Source organism: Leptopilina boulardi, unplaced genomic scaffold (assembly GCF_019393585.1).
Source record: "Leptopilina boulardi isolate dan_hultmark-lab unplaced genomic scaffold, ZJU_Lbou_2.1 LbouV2_221, whole genome shotgun sequence".
Classification (NCBI taxonomy): domain Eukaryota; kingdom Metazoa; phylum Arthropoda; class Insecta; order Hymenoptera; family Figitidae; genus Leptopilina; species Leptopilina boulardi.
Genome location: NW_026137776.1, coordinates 972563 through 992763, shown reverse-complemented (window position 1 = coordinate 992763; position 20201 = coordinate 972563). Strand labels below are relative to the sequence as shown.

Sequence of the window (20201 nt, the reverse complement as noted above, 5' to 3'; positions counted from 1 at the left end):
ATTTATTTAATTTCCAATTACAATTGTTTGATAATAATAATAATAATAATAATAATAATAAAATATTTACTAACTAATTGTATGTTTATTTAAAAATAAAAGAAGCGACTTTTTGCAGTTTTCTTGTAAAATGGAAATCGAATTTTTTCATTCTCTAAAAAATATATACATTTTTTATTTTTCATTGCTATAGAAATTTAAAAAAAAATTTATAGACCAAAAAATTACTTTGTTCATATTAACGTTCGAAACTTCAGGCACATCATTTAATGTATTTTTGTCATTATTTATTAAAATAGTACATATACATGAAAAAAAAGTTTTTAACCTGGGGCATTCTATGGGAAATTTTCATTGAAAATTTTTTTTTGTCCGAAACATTTTTTTTTTCGAAATCTATATGAAAAATAAGGAAATACGTATTTTTTTATTTGATGAAAATGAAGGAAGTTATAATTTTTTGAAATTTAACGTCAACGAAAAAAGTGTGTTTTTGGAACATTTTTTATTCTATTGTACTAAGAAATTAAAAATTATGCTATAAATGAAATTTGTTCATTTTTTCTCAAATTTTTCAAATATGTGCTCAAAAATAACGTACCTATAACAGAAGCAACAAAAAAATTGAAATTAAACTTATAAAGTGAGTTTTCTCAAAAGAGACACTTTCGACTTTTAATTTTTTTTTTTGCATTACAATCTCTGATGATTGATGAATTTTTTCCCCTATCTGCGAAAGTGGTATTTTTAGTTTTTAAATTACTATTTATAATTTTTTTAGTACGGCTCACAGAATTTAGGCATTTTTTCTACAAATATAACCTTTTTCCATTAACATTTATTTGTTTTTTTTTAATTTTCATAAAAACATACTAAAAATCGTTGCGTCAATAAAAAAATAAAAAATACGTATTTCCTTATTTTTCATATAGATTTCGAAAAAAATGTTTCGGACAAAAAAAATTTTCAATGAAAATTTCCCATAGAATGCCCCACCTGGAAAACCTGGAATTTTATTTGTCAAAAGCGCTAGACACCCTGTTATTATTATTATTATTAAATTAATTTAAATAAAAAATATTTGTTCAAATTACATTTTAATAAGATGAAAAATTGTGTCCAGAGTCACAGACGATTGAAGATTTTGGCGCAGCGCTACATCTGATGCGATCCGATTTGGAGTACTTACGTTCGGTGTTTATGGCAGTGGAAAACGGCGACCTTGGCATGTTAAAATCCCTCGGGATCAAGGACTCGGAATTGGGTGACGTGAAATTCTTCCTGGAGAAACTCGTCAACACTGGCTTTCTTGATTGAATTTTAAATCACATTCCATCGGATCAACGCCACATCTGTCTCCTTCTCAATCTGATTTCAAAAATTTTTATTCTACATCAACAAAATCAAATTCGGCTATTTGAAATTTGAAATAAAAAAAAAAAAAAAAAATTCTTCTCCACTACTACATTAATTGGCAATAAACAAAATAATCTACCTCATTGAAAACTATATAATATATTTACAATTAAAAATAAAAGAAAGAAAGAAAAAAAAATTATATATTGGAGTGCAGTGTTTTTGGCGAAAGAAAAATTAAGAAAAATTCTAAAAAATATTTCAAAATTTTAATATTCAAAATTAATGGATCCTCCTAATACTTAAGACAAATTATTGCTACGCTCAAGGATTACTCTAATGGACGCGAATTTTTAATCACTTATACAACATTCGTATATCTCGTGTAGTTAACTTTCCGCATTTTTGCATGACAAAAAAAAAAAAAAAGTAATTTTACAAAGAAGAGGGATTTGGGGTAATATTATAATTATATAAGTATATTAATTAAACAATGCGATGCCTAAGACGATAGTGAAAGAAGAAATATAAAGAAGAAAAATACAAGAAAAATAAATAACTATTGTGACTAAATTCCCAACGAGATTGCATCTCACCAGATGGGACATTGAACAGATTTATTGTTCTTAAGTGACACAGTTCACATACATAAAAATCGATAATCTCTCCTACAGCAGTGAATAAAAAGTATATAAGAGAGATTTTGTGACAATCTCCTAGTACGGAAAAACGAGGATTTCTTCAAAGTGGTTTTTCTCAATAATTCAGAATGGACTTTGTTAAATGTTCTGATAAAAAAGAAATATCGAATATTTTCCCGAAATACAGGAAAATAAAAGGAGTTTTATCAAGAAAAATCTTGACAAAAAAAAAAGAAGAAGATTTTTATCGTCGCTTCGCGTCTTAAAGAGTCGTGCCTCGTTTTCGCTTATAAATGCGAAGCTTGCTTCCAAGAGTCAATTTTAACGAGCTTTCCTATTCAAATACTTTTTTTTTTCCACTCCATTAAAATTTGAACTAATGACTTTGGGAGTGACGTTTTTTCATAGTGGTTTTTTTTTGTTCACACAGTGAAACACAGTGCAACTTGGTTTAAAAAATACAATTTTCTTTTTTTTTTTTTAAATAAAAGTTTCGATTTTTCGTAAAAAAAAGAAGCTTTGATGAACTTGACAATCAAATTGCTGTACCTTGAATTTTTTGACTCTTCTTTCGACTCAAATATATTGACAAAAATCGTCGATTCAAGAAGATCGTTTGAGAGGACAAATCAACGATCTCGGGGTCAAAAGGCCAAGGATTGCAGATAGCAATCTTATTAATAAAAAAAATAAACCAGTCCACCCATGAAGACATATCATAGTTCTATTATAAAAGGCCCCCGATATACGATAGTATCGGCAGCCTTGATTCAAATAATAAAAAAACGTATTAAATAATGAAATACATATCACTAATGTAATTATTAATACGATAATAATTCATAAATACTAATTAAATCACTTGTTATTCATTTCACATAAAAGAATTCCTTTAATAATAAAAAAAATAGTCTTTTGAATTTAATTTTTGGGAAAAATTTCCACCTTTGTTAGAGAAAAATAAATTAACAAATATAGTTGTTGGAAATTTTTCTTCTAAATTAAATTCATTTAATAGACGTAAAAAAAAGAAGGTTTAATATATGCAAAAAAAAAAATTCTCTGAAATGAAAAAGAATGAAATTGCAGTACTCTCATTGTTGGAGAGGTTGTGTGAATTTTGTCACAAAGCAATTTTCCTTTTTTCTTAATGAACAAGTGAATTTTTGAGTATTTTTGAGAAAAAAAAAAAAAAAAAAATTTCGTTAAACTGAGATTTCTGTTTGATGAAATCTCAAAAGAAATACATTTATCAGAGAATGATAAATGTTATTTTGCTATAATATAAAGAAAAAAGGCTCTCTTAAGCCAACTTATATATGTATAATCAGAAGAGAAATTCACAGAAAATTAAAAGGCATTAAAATAAGCTGATTATTTTAATCCAATTTTGCTTATTTTAATACCAAAATTGATTAAAATAAGCAAAATTGGATTAAAATAATCAGCTTATTTTAATGCCTTTTAATTTTCTGTGTTATTATTATTATTATAATTATTATTAATACAAAATATTATTATCCCATAATATAGCGAAATTAGAAAAAAAAGAAAAACTCTGAAAATATGGTATTTTGTGTAACGATTTACAAACCATAATGAATCATAGACAAAGAAAGTCATAATTTTTTGCTACATTTTTTAGAAAAATTATGGAAAAAAAATTATGATTTGAGTATTTATAAATATTTTTATCCCTGCAGATTTTTTTTTATTAAATTTTTATTTAGAAAAATACAATTTTATTGTAAATTTTTTTTTAAGACAGTTATTATTAAAAAAAAAAAATATTTGTTTATTATTATTATTATTGTATTTTTTTTTCAAAATCTTCAAGGGATACGTGGAAGCATTCATAATCCAAAATAGGGCCTTGGCTTATGAAAAATATGGAAGTGTGGATATAGATTCAAAAATAGGATAAGATTTTTCATTATTTCAAAAAAATGTTTTAAAAAAATACCAAAAAAAAAAAAAATAAATAAAAAAGAAGAAGAAGAAAGATATTAAATGTAAGAATAATAATAATGATATAAGTATAATAATTAAACAATGAGAAAGTAAAGAATCTATTTTCTCAATTTTATAGACCGCTTCCAAGTAAGCCATAAAGATGGAGAGATTAATAATATCAAATATTAAGAAAAAAATAATTAAAAAATAGATTTATTTTTTTTCTATAATTTTTATCAGTATATTAAAAAAATATTCAATAATATATTTATTATTTATTCAATAATTTTTATCAGTATTAAAAAAAATATTTAAAAAATATATATTTATTATTTATTCTATAAACACGATGCTCAAGAAGCAATATAACAGGTATGACAAAAATGGGTGTAAATAATTCAGTGTGGATTATATTCGTCATTATTTATAGGTTAGAAATTCGTTTGAATATAAAAATTATAAAATTTCCATATTTCAAGATATTGTATATAAAAAGTGAAATATTATCTTTTAAATTTCATGTAAATTAAAAGATTAAAAATTATTTTATTTTTATAATACTTCGTGATTAATTTATTGTCATTAAATATAACCTCAAAATTTAGAATATTTGAATAAATAAACACCATATTTTGTTTCATGACTTTTGAATTAGTCGAAGCTTTGCGAGGTATTGTTTATAACAATAAATCAATTAAAAACGAGTTTTTTTTTAAACAGAATAATTTTATTCTTTACTATTTATACATGAAATTTGAAAGATAATATTTTACTTTTTTTTTTGTCTAAAAATAATAATAATTGTTGAATAATTTTTTTTTAAAACTAAAAACCCTTTTTTGTTCAAGGTAATATTATTTTCATAATAATTTAATTTATTACAATTATTTTATTATATTCTTTCTTTTACAATTATTTTATTATAATTTAATAAATTTCATTATTTTAAAAAAGGGCGCGCTATTTTGTCTTGGGCCAATTGTCTTGCATTTCCAACCTCAAAATCATTAATATTGTCAAATTGAGTGCACTAAAATCACATAATTCTGTATAACGAAATTTGTTACAGAATCTTGTAATTCTATTATTTAAATAGTAAAATTAAAACCTTTTTTTAATAGTGATGTCATTGAGAAAAGGAAATTTAATGATTTTTATTCCAACGAATTTCTAACCTATAAATAATGTCGAATACAACAGCATTGAAATATTTACACCCATTTTTGTCGTACCAGTTTAAAGCATCGTGTAATTTTAATCAATATCAAAAAAATACATTATTTATTCTTATTATTTCACTTAAATTTAAATTATTATTTTTTTTTAATATATTAAATGAAGAAAGTCGTTAAAACTTTCAATATTTGAAAAATATTCATTTGTGAGTTTCAAAAATTTATAACGAAAAGTATAAAAAAAATTTTAACGCATTCTTTTTTTTTTAAATCTAAAAATTGATATTTAACTAAATTTATATTATATATTAACTTTTAATTATTATAGATTTAAAATTTTTTTCCTTTTTTATTTTTGAACTGAAGCTAAAGGAATTGCTGTTTACTAATTATATAAATGATATAGACTACGTTATATAGATTACACAAAAAAAAAAAAATTTTACATTTATATGGATTATACACCTAATAGTTCATTAAATTAAACAACTATGTAACACTTTAAGCTTATATATTTACAAAATGACTTGCTTCGCCGAATTTTAACACATTTATAATATGGAGAATATCGAATGCAATAGGAAAAATGAATTCCTCTTTTAATTTGAAAATTACTATATATTGAATTATTAATATTTCTTTTAGTTAATCATTTATGAAAAATTATATATTTTATTTTCAAATTATATATTTATTTATTGAAAAATTAAATTTCAAAGTGAAAATTTAATTTTGGGATATTATTATTATATTAAAAAATACATGTAAAAGTGAATATTCTCCGAATAATTAAATATATTACTTCTTTGAATTTATTCTGAATGTTCCAAAATTGATATATCATTAGAATATATATTAACAAGAAGAAGCTTGTTGTTAGAGTTGTAATTGCATTTAAAAAAAAAAGTTTCATAGAAAAAGGTCACTTTTTTCCGTTTTGCACAAGGCAGAAAAAAATAAAATTTTTTCCAATTTCTATGTGTGATAACTATGTACATATCATACAAATACGATGAATTGTGATTAAGCGATTATTATATAATATATATATATATATAGTTTAAAAATTGTGCATCCTATACAAATTTATATGTGTGTCTTATTACGTGCATTGTATACACACGAATGAGTGTTAGTGTGTATATAATACACTTTTTATCCTCTCTATATTTAAATTAGTCAAAAATTACAAAAAAAAAAATACAAAAAATACAAAAAAAATACAAAAAAAAAAATATATATATACATATCATTTTTTGACCAATAGTAATTTTTTAAAACAATATTTTGTGTGATAAGAATTTTTTCTGATTTAAATTTAGAGTGGTTAGTAATTTCATAATTAAATGAGACTAAAAAAAAAAAAAAAAAAAATCTTATGAAAAATACACTCTGAATGCACATGAAGAAAAAATGATATTCTCATTTTATAAACGAACACCATATCTGCGATTTATTATTTATATTTATAATTATAAGCTTCTCGCGTTAAAATGAGAACTTTAATATTATATAGTTCAAGAAAATAATTAAATAATTATAATTATTTTCTTTGAAAGTTAAAATTTTAATTAACATAGTTGTTAAAATTGTTTCTTAGATGAAAATATTTTTTTTGGAAAATTTAAAAAAAAAACTGTATTTGTATAAACGAAGTTAGAAATATTTTTTTTTTTTTTTTTAATACTTAATTTAATTATCTAGACAGCAAAATTTTTAATTAATTTAACTCTTAATGTACTTAGATGAAATTATTCTAGTCTTCTTACTTCAGGGAAAATGAAAATGAATTGTTAATTTGTTTTAATGGACGAGGAAAGAATTAGTGTTTTATATTAGATAAAATCGCAGAAAAAATAAGTGCTGAGTGGTTCTAAGATAATTTATGAAATACTATACCGAGAATATTTGACGAAATTTCATTTTTTTTTTTTTTTTTTTTTTTTTTTTTTTTTTTTTAAGAAGCAACGACAGCAGTTGCAATTTACCTTTGATTACAAAAAGCTACGTAATTGACAAATCAATTATAAAAAGCTATTGGAAGATTAAAATTTAATTATTCGTTCATGTATACTATAGTAGATTTAAAATTTAATTCAATTTTTATTTAATTTTACTTTTTTTTAAATTAATATTAATTTTGATAATTTTTTTTTTATAATTGAACATTTATTTCTATTAACAAATTTGGAAATTTTTTAGATTTTTTAAAATAATTCCTGAAAGCCTAATTAACAATCGTGTAGTACAAACGATAAAAATAATAATAAAAACTTTATTTTCTAATTTTTTTTTGTCAGATTAAAATATTACTTTAAAAAATATTCGACAATCGAAATACATTACTAAAATAGTATTGTATTAAAATTTAATTATATTAATAATGTTTAATTATAAATTTTATTGAAAAATTTTCAAGGCTAATCAAATTCTTGGAAAATATATTTAAAAAATAGTTTACTTATATAAAAAATAATTTTTTATTAAAACATTCGAGATTTACTTCGTGTAAGATTTGTTAATAATTTTTTTTTTTTTCGTTAACTATATGTATACATTTTCCGATAAGTTATGTAAACTCCATTTCTTTTTGAATACAAGTGCTGAAAAAGATTATTGAGTATTGATTTTATCCTAGATTTTATATACTTACGTGATGATGCTGAAATGGAAATGTGATTGAACAGATTGAGAACTTTGGAGATAGCTTTGTTAACTATCTGAGAATATATTTGAAGGCGACTTCGACTTTGGAGAGTTCATGGGAAAACTATTTGCATATAAATTGATAAATTACACTTGTTTTGGTTTTTAGAACATTGGTATTATTAAAATTATTTTTTTTTAACCTCAAATTATTGTATTTATAGATGTAGAATATTTTATTAAATTATTTATTTTTACAAGCTCTCATGATAACAAAAAACATAACCTTAAAAAGGGATATTTTACATTTTTTTAAAAAATTAAAAAACCACATGTAATTTATTCCTCTAATTTTATGTCTAAAAAAAAATTTATAAATTCTATTTTTGATAATTGATCAAATTAGCAATTATTTTAAATTTAGTTTCAAATATCCCTGGTAGGTGGCGCCAATAAATATTTCCTAAAGAAAAGTCTCTCTTCTATATGTAATTTCACAGTCGCGACGACGCAGCAGACGATTTTTAAATTAATTTTCAGCGGTTGGAAACTTTTTAAAAAAGTTTTGTAAACAGTGCTGACTGCTGATTTTTCGAATGGTGAAGAAGAGAAAAAAAATGTATTTTTTTAAAATTAAAACTCAAAATAATTTTTTATAATTAAATATAAAATAAAAAAAAAAAAAAAAAATAGTTGTAATTACAATGAATAAAACATTTTCTCAATTACTTAACGTCTGTAGAGATGAACAACGTTCAGTTAATTGTGATTATCAGAATTGTGAATTTTCGAAAATTTATGATAATGATTGTTTAGAAAAATTAGAGACTGATATGAAAAATTTCATGGACTCACAAACAGTTTATCCAAGTGTTGTTGAATATACAAATATTAACAAATTGCTCGCTATATGCTCCTTATTGGTAAGTGTTTACACTTTAGTTTATAATTTTTATAAATATTTGTTTATGTCAAAAAAAAGGAAATTTTAATATTCATTTTTTAAAAATAATTTTTCTCAATTTAATTCTAAATAATATGTCCCACTATTCTGTCATGTTTCGTGTGTTTTTTTCATTTATCCGAAACATAACCTATATTTTCCTCTTTTTTTTTGGAAAGAATAATTTTTTAGTTACTGAGATTTATTTTTTTATATGTTTAGAAAGGAAATGTAGATAAAGCTACGAATTATTTAGTGGAATCTCATGCCAATGGTCTTCGACAAAATGTTATAATTAGATATCATAAAACAAAAACACGTACCAAATATCAATTGAATCCTATTTATGGATTAGATACCGATCATTTAAAATATAATATGGGAAATGGTTTAAATTTAAAATCTTTACAAGATAAGCTTGCAGATCTACCACCTGGTAAATATATTATTTTAATAATAATAATATAATTATTCGTAATTTCACTGCCGATTGACAATAATATCATTTATTTTATTATTTATTTTAATCTCAAATCATCAAATATGTTTTTCTACTTGAAAAATAAAAAAAACATATTTTTTTAAAATTTTTATAGATATTTTAAGATTTTAGCAAAGAAAAAAAAATAGTTTTTTCCAATTTTTTCTTAAGAGATCTTAAAACTTCTAATTCTTCTTATTTAGTTGATTTTTAGTCTTTTTTTTCAATTTTTTATACGTTTTTTGGAAAATAATAAATAAATATCAATAAATAATCAATAAAAATCAATAAATGTTGAAAAACAATAATAATAATGCAAATTTTTTTTTTTGAAAGAAACTAAAAAGAATTTTTTCCTGATAAATTACAATTCGAATAATTTTAAACTTAAATCAATTAGAACATTTTTTTTTTTTATTACAAAGGAAATCATATGAAAATAAATAAAATATAAGAAATTTAGAAAATTATGTTTTACCTAAACAGTCAAATTATAATAATTTCAAATAATCAAAAATTATTTGGATAATTTAAAAAAAATTAATTTAAAATAATTTGAATAAAAAAATTAATTAAAATTTTAATAAATTAAAATTCGCATAATTTGAAATTTAAAACCATCAATTTTTAGAAAAATTGAAAGTTTAACGGAGCTGAAGTACGCAACATTTATGATAAACGATTTTTAAAGAAATAAGTTTTTAAAATGAAAAATTCTATAATTTTTTGCCTAAAAAATATTTCTTGTAGTTTTCATTAATCAACAAATTATAAAAAAATATTTTTTAGGCAAAAAATTATAGAATTTTTCATTTTATAAACTTATTTCTTTAAAAATCGTTTATCATAAACGTTGGGTACTTCAGCTTCGTAAATTTTATTAATTTTAATTTTCGACCGATTGAATTTGTATTTGGATGAAAATTTTAATTAATAAATTTTATTTTGACCAATAAAAATTTGAATTGATTGATAGATTGATTGATAACTTGATATTAAAATAAAATTTAGATTAAATTTAAATTTAAATCGAATAAAATTTAATTGAAATGAATTAAAATTTGAATAAATTCAAAATTTGATTAAATTATTTTTAATGTTTTCTTTAAAACCTCTTAATTTTTTCATTCTTTAAGATTTGTAATTGTTTCTTAGATGAAATTTTTGTAATTTTTTAACACTTTTTTCTAAAATATAGTCAAATGGTAAAAATTTGAGATGAATTCGGTCAATAAATAAAAAAAATAAATGAAAGTATAGACAATGTTTTTTTTTTATCTTTTGATAAAATAAAAATTTCTCCGCAGAATGGTATGTTGTTCAAGTTACAATTCAACATGAGAATTTCGTTGATTGTAAATACAATGAAAATGTAGGAAATTGTCTTTACACTTTACGTAAAACACATCCAATACATGTTAGTATTTTTCCCACTGGACCAAATGCTGTTAAACCTTTTTGTTTGACATTACCAAAGCCCACGACAAATGAAAATTTTGATTTATGTAAAGAAATAGGATCGTTATTAAATAAAAATAAATCTGACTTGTCGAATACTTATTCAAATCGAAAGCTCTACTGGGAAATGCGCAATCGACAAGATGCTCAAATGAAGGTAAAAGTAGACTTGAATAATAAAATTTTTAATATATTTTTTAAATTCTAATTTTTTTTTATTATTATCATTACAGGCTGCTGTAACTGCATTAGAAAATACATGGTTAAGAGAATGGAGAATTCTTTTCCTTGCGGATTTATTAGAAAATTCAATTCTTGAAGAGACTGCACATAAAATGATTGATAAACTTATTGATAACTCTAATTATTCGTGAGTTAATTTTTACTTTTTTTTTTACTAAAATAATTAAAGTTAACTTGTTATGTTATTAGTGGTAATAATAATTATAATATTAATTTTATTATAATTACTAATAATAATAATATTAATATTTAATTTAATAAAAAGACTGTTTTTTAATTTAGCAATGAAATTTCAACTAGTACTCGATGGTTATTAAAAAAAGTAGCTGTATGTGTAACTTATTTATCAAAAGAAGAATGTGCAAGGGCAATAAAATATTTATTGCCAAAACAACGAAAACTTGCAAAAAACATTATGCTATCTATTCAGGGATTATTTAGTACAATAGGAAAATTAAAATTTACAAAAAGAAAAAATCTTATTTTAATTATAGATGAAGTATGTATTAATTATTTTCTACTTTATAATTATAATGTTATTTTCTTAACAAGAAATTTAATACTTTTTCATTGTTAGAATTTAGATTATATACCCTTTGAAGCAATGGAGATTTTAAAATATCAACCTGTTACACGATTTCCATCTTTTCATTTTACTTACGCTTTATTTATGGAAAATCGTGATTCAATTATTAATGGTTGTAAAGTTGTGGAAATAAAAAAAGACTTTGGTTCATTTATTGTGAATCCATCGTCTGATCTTCTTAAAATGGAAACAAGATTAAAAGCTTTTATGGACTATTGGCTTCCTGATTGGAAGGGATTGTATGGAAAGGAACCGGATAATAAGCGTTTTGAAAATGCTCTCGTCAATCATGACATTTTAATGTAAGAATTATAAAATTGATAATTTATTTTTCAAATTAAATTAAATTTAATTAAATGTTATATTTAGGTACGCTGGTCATGGAAGTGGTATTCAGTATTTGTATGTTGAAGATATTGAGAGACTACGAGTAAAAGCAATTGCGCTACTTTTTGGATGTAGTAGTTTGAAACTCACGCCTGTTGGAGGTCGACAACCACCTTTTGGCGTTTCTAATCAATATTTAGCCGCTTGCAGGTAATATAATCTCTTAAACTATAAATATCAGCATGATAATACACTGAGAAAACAATCTATTTAACTTTAAAGGAATCCTTTCATCTTAAATGGATTTTTTAAAATATTTATTTAAGAGGATTTCCTTTTATAATAAAAGGAAAGTGCTTTAATTATTAAGAGAAATTATTTTACTATCAAAGAGATACATTTTGGAAAAAACCAAAAGATTATTAATTTTTTATTAGTATTATTAATAATTAATTAAACAAATTAAAATTATTTACTATTATTATTAATTATAACCTCTCTTATAATTTCATTGGCAATTTTTTATACGCTATTTTTATAGTTCTAAACAATTAATTAATTTTGAAAAATTTCAATTTTTTTAAACGATAAAATTTCTAAATATAAGAAAACTGATAAAATAGTCAAAAATTACATTTTTTTAATTTTTTTCAATACAGGCCTCGGATTATACTTTTCCGACTTTTTTTTTCAAAAATACGACTTTTTTCGATTTTTTTTACAAAATTTTTAAACAAAATTCTTCACTAAATTAATTATTTTTAATAATTTTAATGAAATTCTTGACAATTTCAATTATCTTAAACTATTTTTTAAATTAAAATTTTCATGAAATTTAATAATTGTTTATTAATTTAAAAAAATTATCAAATAAAATTACCAACAATTTTTAGTTCGAAATCACTTGAAATTTAATTATTTGCAAAAATTTTAATTATTTTTTAATGATTTTTTATAATATTTTTCGAAAATTCAATTATCTGAAAGCATTTTTCAATTAAAAACTTTTGGAATTCAATTTTTTTTGTATGATTTCTAATAAATTCTTCAACAGAAATTTTTTTTTCACTAGAAATTTCTTTTATTATAAATATTGTCTGAAATTTAGCACAATCTTTTGAAATTTAATTATTTTCAAAAATTTCAATTTAAAAGCTGCTAAAATTTAAATATTTCTAAAAATTTTCCATCTAAAATTTTTTGTGTAATTTAATAATTTCAATTATAACTCTCCTGAAATTCAAATTGTTTTTAATAATTTTGTATAATATTCTTCGAAAATTTAACTATATCTAAAACCATTTTTTCATTCAAAAAGTTTTTTAAATAATTGTATTTTTGTCTGCAATTTCTAATAAATTTTTCAGTAACAGAAATCATCAAAAAAAAAAAATTTAATTAATAATCACATGAAGTTCAATTAATTTCCAAAATCTAAATTGTAAATTTTTGAAAATTCAATTACTTTTAAAAAATGTTATTTTTAAATTATTTGATAAATTATTTTTAGTTCTTACAATTAGTTCGATTTTGAAATATTCGAAAGTAAATTTTATTGATAATATTCATTATAGAATTATTCTCATTACAGAATATCTAATAACATTAGTTATTTAAAGTAAACTATTGATTAACCAATTAAATTTTAAAATAAAAAAAATCTATTTTTTTTGTAATATCGACATAAAACGACTTTTTTTGTGCCTTAAAGTTGATCCAAAGCTGGAAAATTAATTTTGAACCTTAGAATATACAAAATTAAATGTAAAAAATAGATTTAATATAAATTTATAAAAAAAAAAAAGTTTAAAATATTTTAATGTAGACAAAATTTTTGATTTAAAACATAATTAAAATGTAAAAAAAAACCCATCGATATAAATCGTGAATTAAATCATTACAACTCTGGTAAAAATATATCAAAAATTCGAATTTGAAAAATTTTGGTATTTAATACAAAAAAAATTATTGTAATAATTAAAATACTTCTTTTATGAGGAAGCAATACGTATTTTTTTATTTTTCATAGAGTTGGAAAACATTTTTTGATTGACAATTTCACATGGAATTAGATTATAACTTGAAAAAAATCACCATATTATTCATTTTTTTTTTTTAATTTTTCAAGAATTAAATTTCTAAATATAAAATTAAAACTTGTAATGAATTATGCTTGAATTTTTCTTTGTCTTTTTTGACGTTACGATTTTGTTTTTGAAAAAAAAAAGAGAACAAAAATTAATTATTTATTGACATTTTTAGTCCTTGTAATTTGGGAATGCTTTGGGAAGTCACCGATGGTGATTGTGATAAATTGACAGCAAGATTCATGAGCGAATGGATTCCAAATGCAAAAAAAGAACCATGGTCTTCAGTAGATTTAGTTAAATGGGAAAATGGTAATATAGGTATGTATATTATTTTCTTATTCTTTTTTAAAAAAAAAAAATGTTTTTCAATTTATGTAATTTTTTTTTTTATTTATTTACTTAATTTTTAAAGTCTTTACAATTGTTTTTCTTTCCAGTTCTTAATAAAAAACTTAAAGAACCTGAACCACAAGAATTTGAAATGCTAAGAGCAATTGCAAAATCAAAAGATTCGTGCTTGCAATTTATGACCGCAGCAGCTACAATAGTTCGAGGATTGCCAATCACCCTAAAACAAGTTTAAAAGTGTAGATTTTCACGAGGTGTATGTGTGTGTGTGTGTAAATAGGTTTTATATTGAGAATATACAAACATTTTTTTAAAATCAATTCTATGTAATAGCAAATTTTTATATATAAGAAATGTTTATTTTGTATGAATTTATAAAATAGAATTAGAAAATAAATTTATTTTTTTTTATAATTGCCAAATAATGATGATAAAATGTAATGAAAAAATTAATAAATATTACTTCCGTGAAGAAAGAGTCTTTGTTTGTATTTAAATAATTTTTTTTTTTTTTATTTGGATTTAACTAAACAATTTTTTATTTTTGTATACGAATGAGACTCAATGGTCTATAAGAAGTAAATAGCAAGCTTAATAAGAGTTTGAGATAATAATTGCGATATACCATATTTAGTAATTTCAAACTTTTTGTCACGCACAGAATTTTACACATTAATTCAAGTCACACTTGTCGAATATGTCATTATTTATTTTTTTTTATTGCTTTATAATAGATCTCAATATTTTTTTTTTACATTTGTTAAGTGTATATTTTTTTTTTTTAGGAATTCACGATCCTGCTTGAGAGCTGTTAAAAGCTATTAAAGCATTTATGATTGAGTAAATTACAATAATTTAATTTAATTCAATGTGAAACACAATTTGTTCGCTTAATTTGATTATAAGTAGCGAGGATTCTCACGCCATAAACTTCTTTCTTTCTTTCTTTCTCTTTCTCTCTCTCTCTTTCTCTCTTCGTAAAATCTTTATTTTTTGGTAATTAGTATTATATTTACAAAATCAGAAACCTAGTTCTAATATTTTTTATTAAATGTTGCAGTCTTTTGCGTCACATTGAATTCGTGAATTAAAGAATACATATTTTTTTTTCGTTAAAGGGGCAAACGGTAAAAAAAAATAATTATTCATAAAATGATATGTTTGTTTTTTTTTAAGAGTAAAAGTATAATGGTTTTTTTTTTACAGAAAAAAGGAATCTTCGATATGCGGAGAATATATACGCTTGGCCGGAAAATGATTCTGAAGTACGTGTAAATAAATGTCCGCTAAATTAGATGGATGTTTTTTTTTTTTGGTTTTTATTTGCGGACATGTGAAATTAAGGATCGTTTGCCAAAGTAGTATCAACTCTTGTGTTATAGGAAATACAAGCCAGAAAAAATGTTTGGTATTTTTTTTTTATATAAAAATAGGTTTTTTTTTAACCTCTTGTAGATATTTGAAAAATTGGTTTTAAATAATCATTAAAATTACAAAATCTTTGCAAAGTGATTATTATTATTATTTTTTTTTTTTATTAATATTATTATTATTATTATTAATGATAAATATTGAAAAAGAGTGAGTTAAACTACTTAGGCATCGAGACCTTCGTCAATTGTCACAATCAGATATGAATGATTGCATAAATACATAAGTGCAAAAGATACAAAACATCATTTAGCTCTTAATTTTTCATTATAATCTCGCTATCTTGTTACATCGCTTGGTTTGCTGTTTTTTTTCAAGTTATTAATAATTAATGCGATAAATTTATGTTACATTTTTAATTCACTTCAATATACTCATCAGTTTAAACATTAACGTACGAATAATGGAAGACTTAGCAGTATCCAGGGACACTTTTTAAAAAGGATTTTTATTCGACATTCAGTTTTTTGTTTTTCATTTTTTTTTTTTTTTTTTTTTTTAAATTCTTTTTCTTAAATTTTCCGATTTATTATCAACCGTTTCATTCGGTCCCCTATTTTTTTTTTTTTATAAATAAGGCGGTGAATTTCATGACTCAAAAAATCAAGTAATTTTTTCAGTCATGTAATTTCCACCTAGTATACACTTTGATTCTCATCATCTTTATCACTTTTTTTTTTTTTTTTTGGTAGCAAGGTGAATTTGTCAACGATATATTTGATAATAATTTTATTATTATAACGATCGAGACAATTTTTTAAATCCTGAAAAACTTGGACATATTTTTTTAAGCACTGGAAGCCACCTTTTACATTTAGTTTTTTTTTTTGTCATCGACAATAATTAGATTTCTGATATGGTAATCTGTTGTTAAATAAATGGTAATCTAACCATTAATATATTTATATATATATATAGTCAAGGACTCGATTTTTTTTTTTTATCAAGGACGATGAGAATGTTGACGGCGATGATTAACACTTTGATGCTGTTAATGGGAGATAGTAAAAGATAATATATAAATTGTAATTATGAAACTTGATAATAAATGTGATAATGATAACAACAGTAACGTTAAATACTATAATATTCTAAGTACTGAGACGTTGGAGTCTGTACAAATTCTAATATGTGTATTGTCTGTAAGGTTCGTAATTTTTTTCTCATTTTTCAACAATAATATGCATCTAATGGTATATTATACAATAATAGAATTTCTTATGTTTTTTTTTCTTCATAAGATAATAGATAATACCTAAAGAGTTTTTTTTTAGCATCGCATCAACTTTTACACCCTCATCGATCGATTATTCACCAAACAAAAAGGATCGATCATTTAATTTTTTTTTTGTGCGGTACCTAACGATGGGAAGAAATTTTTTTAGAAGCTCAAAACTCATTTCGTAGATTTTTTTTTCTCATTTTACTATATAAGTTTCATTTTCCCTACTTTATTCCTTTAATACTGTGTATTTTTTTTTAGGCTTTCCTGAAACCTTGTGAGTGAGCAACTACTCCTTGGACTCTTTTTGTTTGAAGAAACAAAACGAAAAAAATTTTCACTAATATTTTACAAGGTCTCTTTATTTTTTCTCGAAGCATTTCCGAGTTAAATTTCATTAGAAGGAGGAAAAGAAAGTTTAAAAATTAATAATTTACTATAATTAACAATATTTTCTATAATAATTTTATAAATTCAAATACGATAAATTATTGTCATATAAATATTTTATAATACTATTGTCTATATTTATCGACTATTTTTTTTTTCTTTTTTTTCAAACAGAAGATAAATTTTATTTCTTTCTCTCCTTCTTGTTTTCGATAGTAATTTTTTTTTTTTTTTTTTCTCAAAATCGGAACAATTGTTGCGAGGAACAAAAAATGTTTTTAAGATGTTAAATTCAATGTCGTTAAAAAGAAATACTTTTCAAGTATTTTCAATTAAACGCTCACACGAGGGACTCTTATTTTCTTTTTCTTTAGGATTATTATTTTTTTTCTTTTAGTCTTACGCCAAAACGATAGGCAAAAATCATACTCGAAGGCACCTGTGTTATTCAATGCAATATAACTGTCAGTTCACAAACGTACAATTGATTCGCTGATGCACCAAAAGACGGAAGATTTTCTTTTTTTTTTTTTTTTTAATATTCCATCGCATAAAAATACGTGAAATTGTATCGAGTATTTTTTTTTATATCTGTACGAAAAAGAAATACTCTGAAATTTACAAAGGCTACGATATTATCAGTTTGTGCTTTCGTTATGTTTTTTTTTTAATTTTCTTTCATTCTTTCTCATTTTTTTTGTAGATTCTGCTGTTTTACGTTACGAGAGTGAAAAAAAAACTGAGACACTAGGATTGTAAACTGAATATATTGTGATCTAATCACAATTATTCATGATGCTTAAAATTCTAGGCGATTTTTGCACGTAAAACCATCGAGATTTTTGTACTCGAAACAATATTTAAAACTTTTGCCGACTCAATGTGCACTTTGAAAAAAAAAAAAAAAAAAAAAAAAAAACACCAATTATCGTCTAATATTTATTAATTTTTTTTTCCAAATCTGAATCTGCTATATGAACTTTCAGCAGGACAGGTGACAACGATGTTAAACGAGATATTAAAAACATTTAAGAATCTATTTGGCTGCCAGCGCCAGGATTAATTTAAAGACATTTGCATCATTTTTTTTAAAAGTAACTTTTTTCTACTCTTCTTCAAATGGAGAACGAGTTTTTCTTCCTTCTTTTGTCAAGTCACTTGGCAGGAATTGAGAAAAGTCCCGTTTTATTTATTTTTTTTTTGGAAGAACTCGACATGAGAAGAATTAGTTTGAGATAGTAACACTTAATTTATAAATATATATATATATATAACTGGAGCTAATTTTTCCCTCAGAAAGAGAATAGATGACAAATGCCCTACTTTTAAAAATGAAAAAAAAAAAATTTTTTTTGATCTTCATTTTTTTAAGATTTTTTTTTTTTTAATGATTCATTTTTGTAACTCTTGAGAATTACCTCTCTTTTTATAATGTATAAAAATTGTTTATATTTCCCTTCAGAATGAAATAATAAGGAAATATAATCGAGTCTCCATCGCAACTTAGAGGAAATACGCATTTAATTACAGTGAGATCCTCTCTTCTTCTTTGTCTCGATTAATTTGTGCGTAGGTATTTCTCCATTTTTCCTTGAATTCCGTTTTTTATTTATTTTTTTGAAATATTACTTTCAAAAAATTTAAACGGAATTAAATAACATATATAGATTTTAGCAAAACACCCTTTTGTAAGTATTTGCAAAAAATTGAATGTTACTTGCATGTACATATTAAAATATAGGCGAATTTTATGAAACTCGCATCACAAAAAAAAAAAAAAAAAAACATTTAAAATTGCTTATATTTTTCGATGTGTAAAGAGTCACGTAAAATGGATTAATATCGTTGCAAAAATTAGGCTCAATGAGAGACTTAATCCATTTGTTCCACCGCAGAATTTAATTTCCATTTCTTCGGGATGATAATTTATACACTTCCCTGGTCTGCGACGATATAGTCGTTCTCTCCGTGCACTACAAGCTCCGGATTCTATTAAAACTTCAATAGGCCTGATACTGAGCTTCTTGCTTAGACAAGGACAGAGTGTGTCAACCACTAGGAGAATTAGATTTGTGTGCTGTATTTTTTGAACGCTGAAAGGCCTGTGAAAAATATTTACAATATTACATATTTCATTAATTTACATTTTCTCAAAAGTAAATGAAAATAAATAAACTCAGATTTTGCACTTCTGAGTAAATAAAAAGTAACAAAAAGTGGTTTTCGAGGTAAAAACAAAAAAAAAAGTAGGAAATAGTAGTCGTGAAAAAAAATATTTTTTCATTTACAAGAACAATAAAACTTTCTGTTTTTTATAGTAAATACTTATACAAAGTATTTCTCTGATTTTACTAGTAATTTTAATTAATAACAAAAAAATTGACTATTTATTGAAAGTTTGATATATTTTAAAATTTGTTTAATCAAATTATTATCATTATTTATCGAAAAACTTTTGTAATGAACTTTCAAAAAAAAAAAAACCAAAATATTAATACATAAATATTAAAGCAAAATTTTAAGTTCACAGGTAACACGTCATAACATTATCAATAATGTCTTTCTAATAACTGAATTAATATCAAATATTCCCGTAGTTATACAAAATAATACAGATAATGTTGAAAAAGTTTAAAAATTAAATAATTAATTGATAAATAAATTTTAAGAATTTCTGAAATAAGAGGAGAATTTAAAGGAAAAATATTTAAACATATGGAAGTTTAAGACGAAAAATCGATAATGAAAAGAACATTTGAATTTTAGAAAAATTTGAAAAAGAATTAATAATAGGAGAATTTTTAGAAAATTAAAAGAAAATAGAAAATTTAAGGAAATAAAATTTTAAAAGAGAAAATTTAAAAAACAAATCAAGAATTTTAGAAATTTACAAAAAGAAAAGAATTTACGG

General features: G+C 22.5%; 3 protein-coding genes across 6 annotated transcripts in view; 2 read left to right on the top strand and 1 right to left on the bottom strand.

Moving 5' to 3' along the window:
* The window catches only part of LOC127279648 (IDLSRF-like peptide), a 51642-nt gene extending 48275 nt beyond the window's left edge, over window positions 1–3367 (top strand). Inside the window, exon 4 of the mRNA XM_051302135.1 lies at window positions 1124–3367. Coding sequence (XP_051158092.1) covers window positions 1124–1317 — 194 coding nt within the window. The 3' untranslated portion in view covers window positions 1318–3367. The remainder of the gene's footprint in view (window positions 1–1123) is intronic.
* Window positions 3368–8298: 4931 nt separating this feature from the next.
* LOC127279686 (separin) lies at window positions 8299–15448 on the top strand. Its single transcript, XM_051302210.1, has 9 exons — window positions 8299–8694; window positions 8937–9150; window positions 10503–10810; window positions 10887–11023; window positions 11179–11395; window positions 11474–11784; window positions 11852–12019; window positions 14072–14217; window positions 14337–15448. The coding sequence occupies exons 1-9, from the start codon at window positions 8476–8478 to the stop codon at window positions 14480–14482; spliced, it is 1866 nt and encodes a 621-aa protein (XP_051158167.1). The 5' UTR covers window positions 8299–8475; the 3' UTR covers window positions 14483–15448.
* Window positions 15449–17805: 2357 nt separating this feature from the next.
* The window catches only part of LOC127279685 (voltage-dependent calcium channel subunit alpha-2/delta-3), a 33100-nt gene continuing 30704 nt past the window's right edge, over window positions 17806–20201 (bottom strand). For all 4 annotated transcript variants that reach the window (XM_051302205.1, XM_051302208.1, XM_051302206.1 and 1 more), the window contains one exon: window positions 17806–19392. In XM_051302205.1, the coding sequence (XP_051158162.1) occupies window positions 19113–19392 (280 nt within the window). In that variant the 3' untranslated portion in view covers window positions 17806–19112. The remainder of the gene's footprint in view (window positions 19393–20201) is intronic.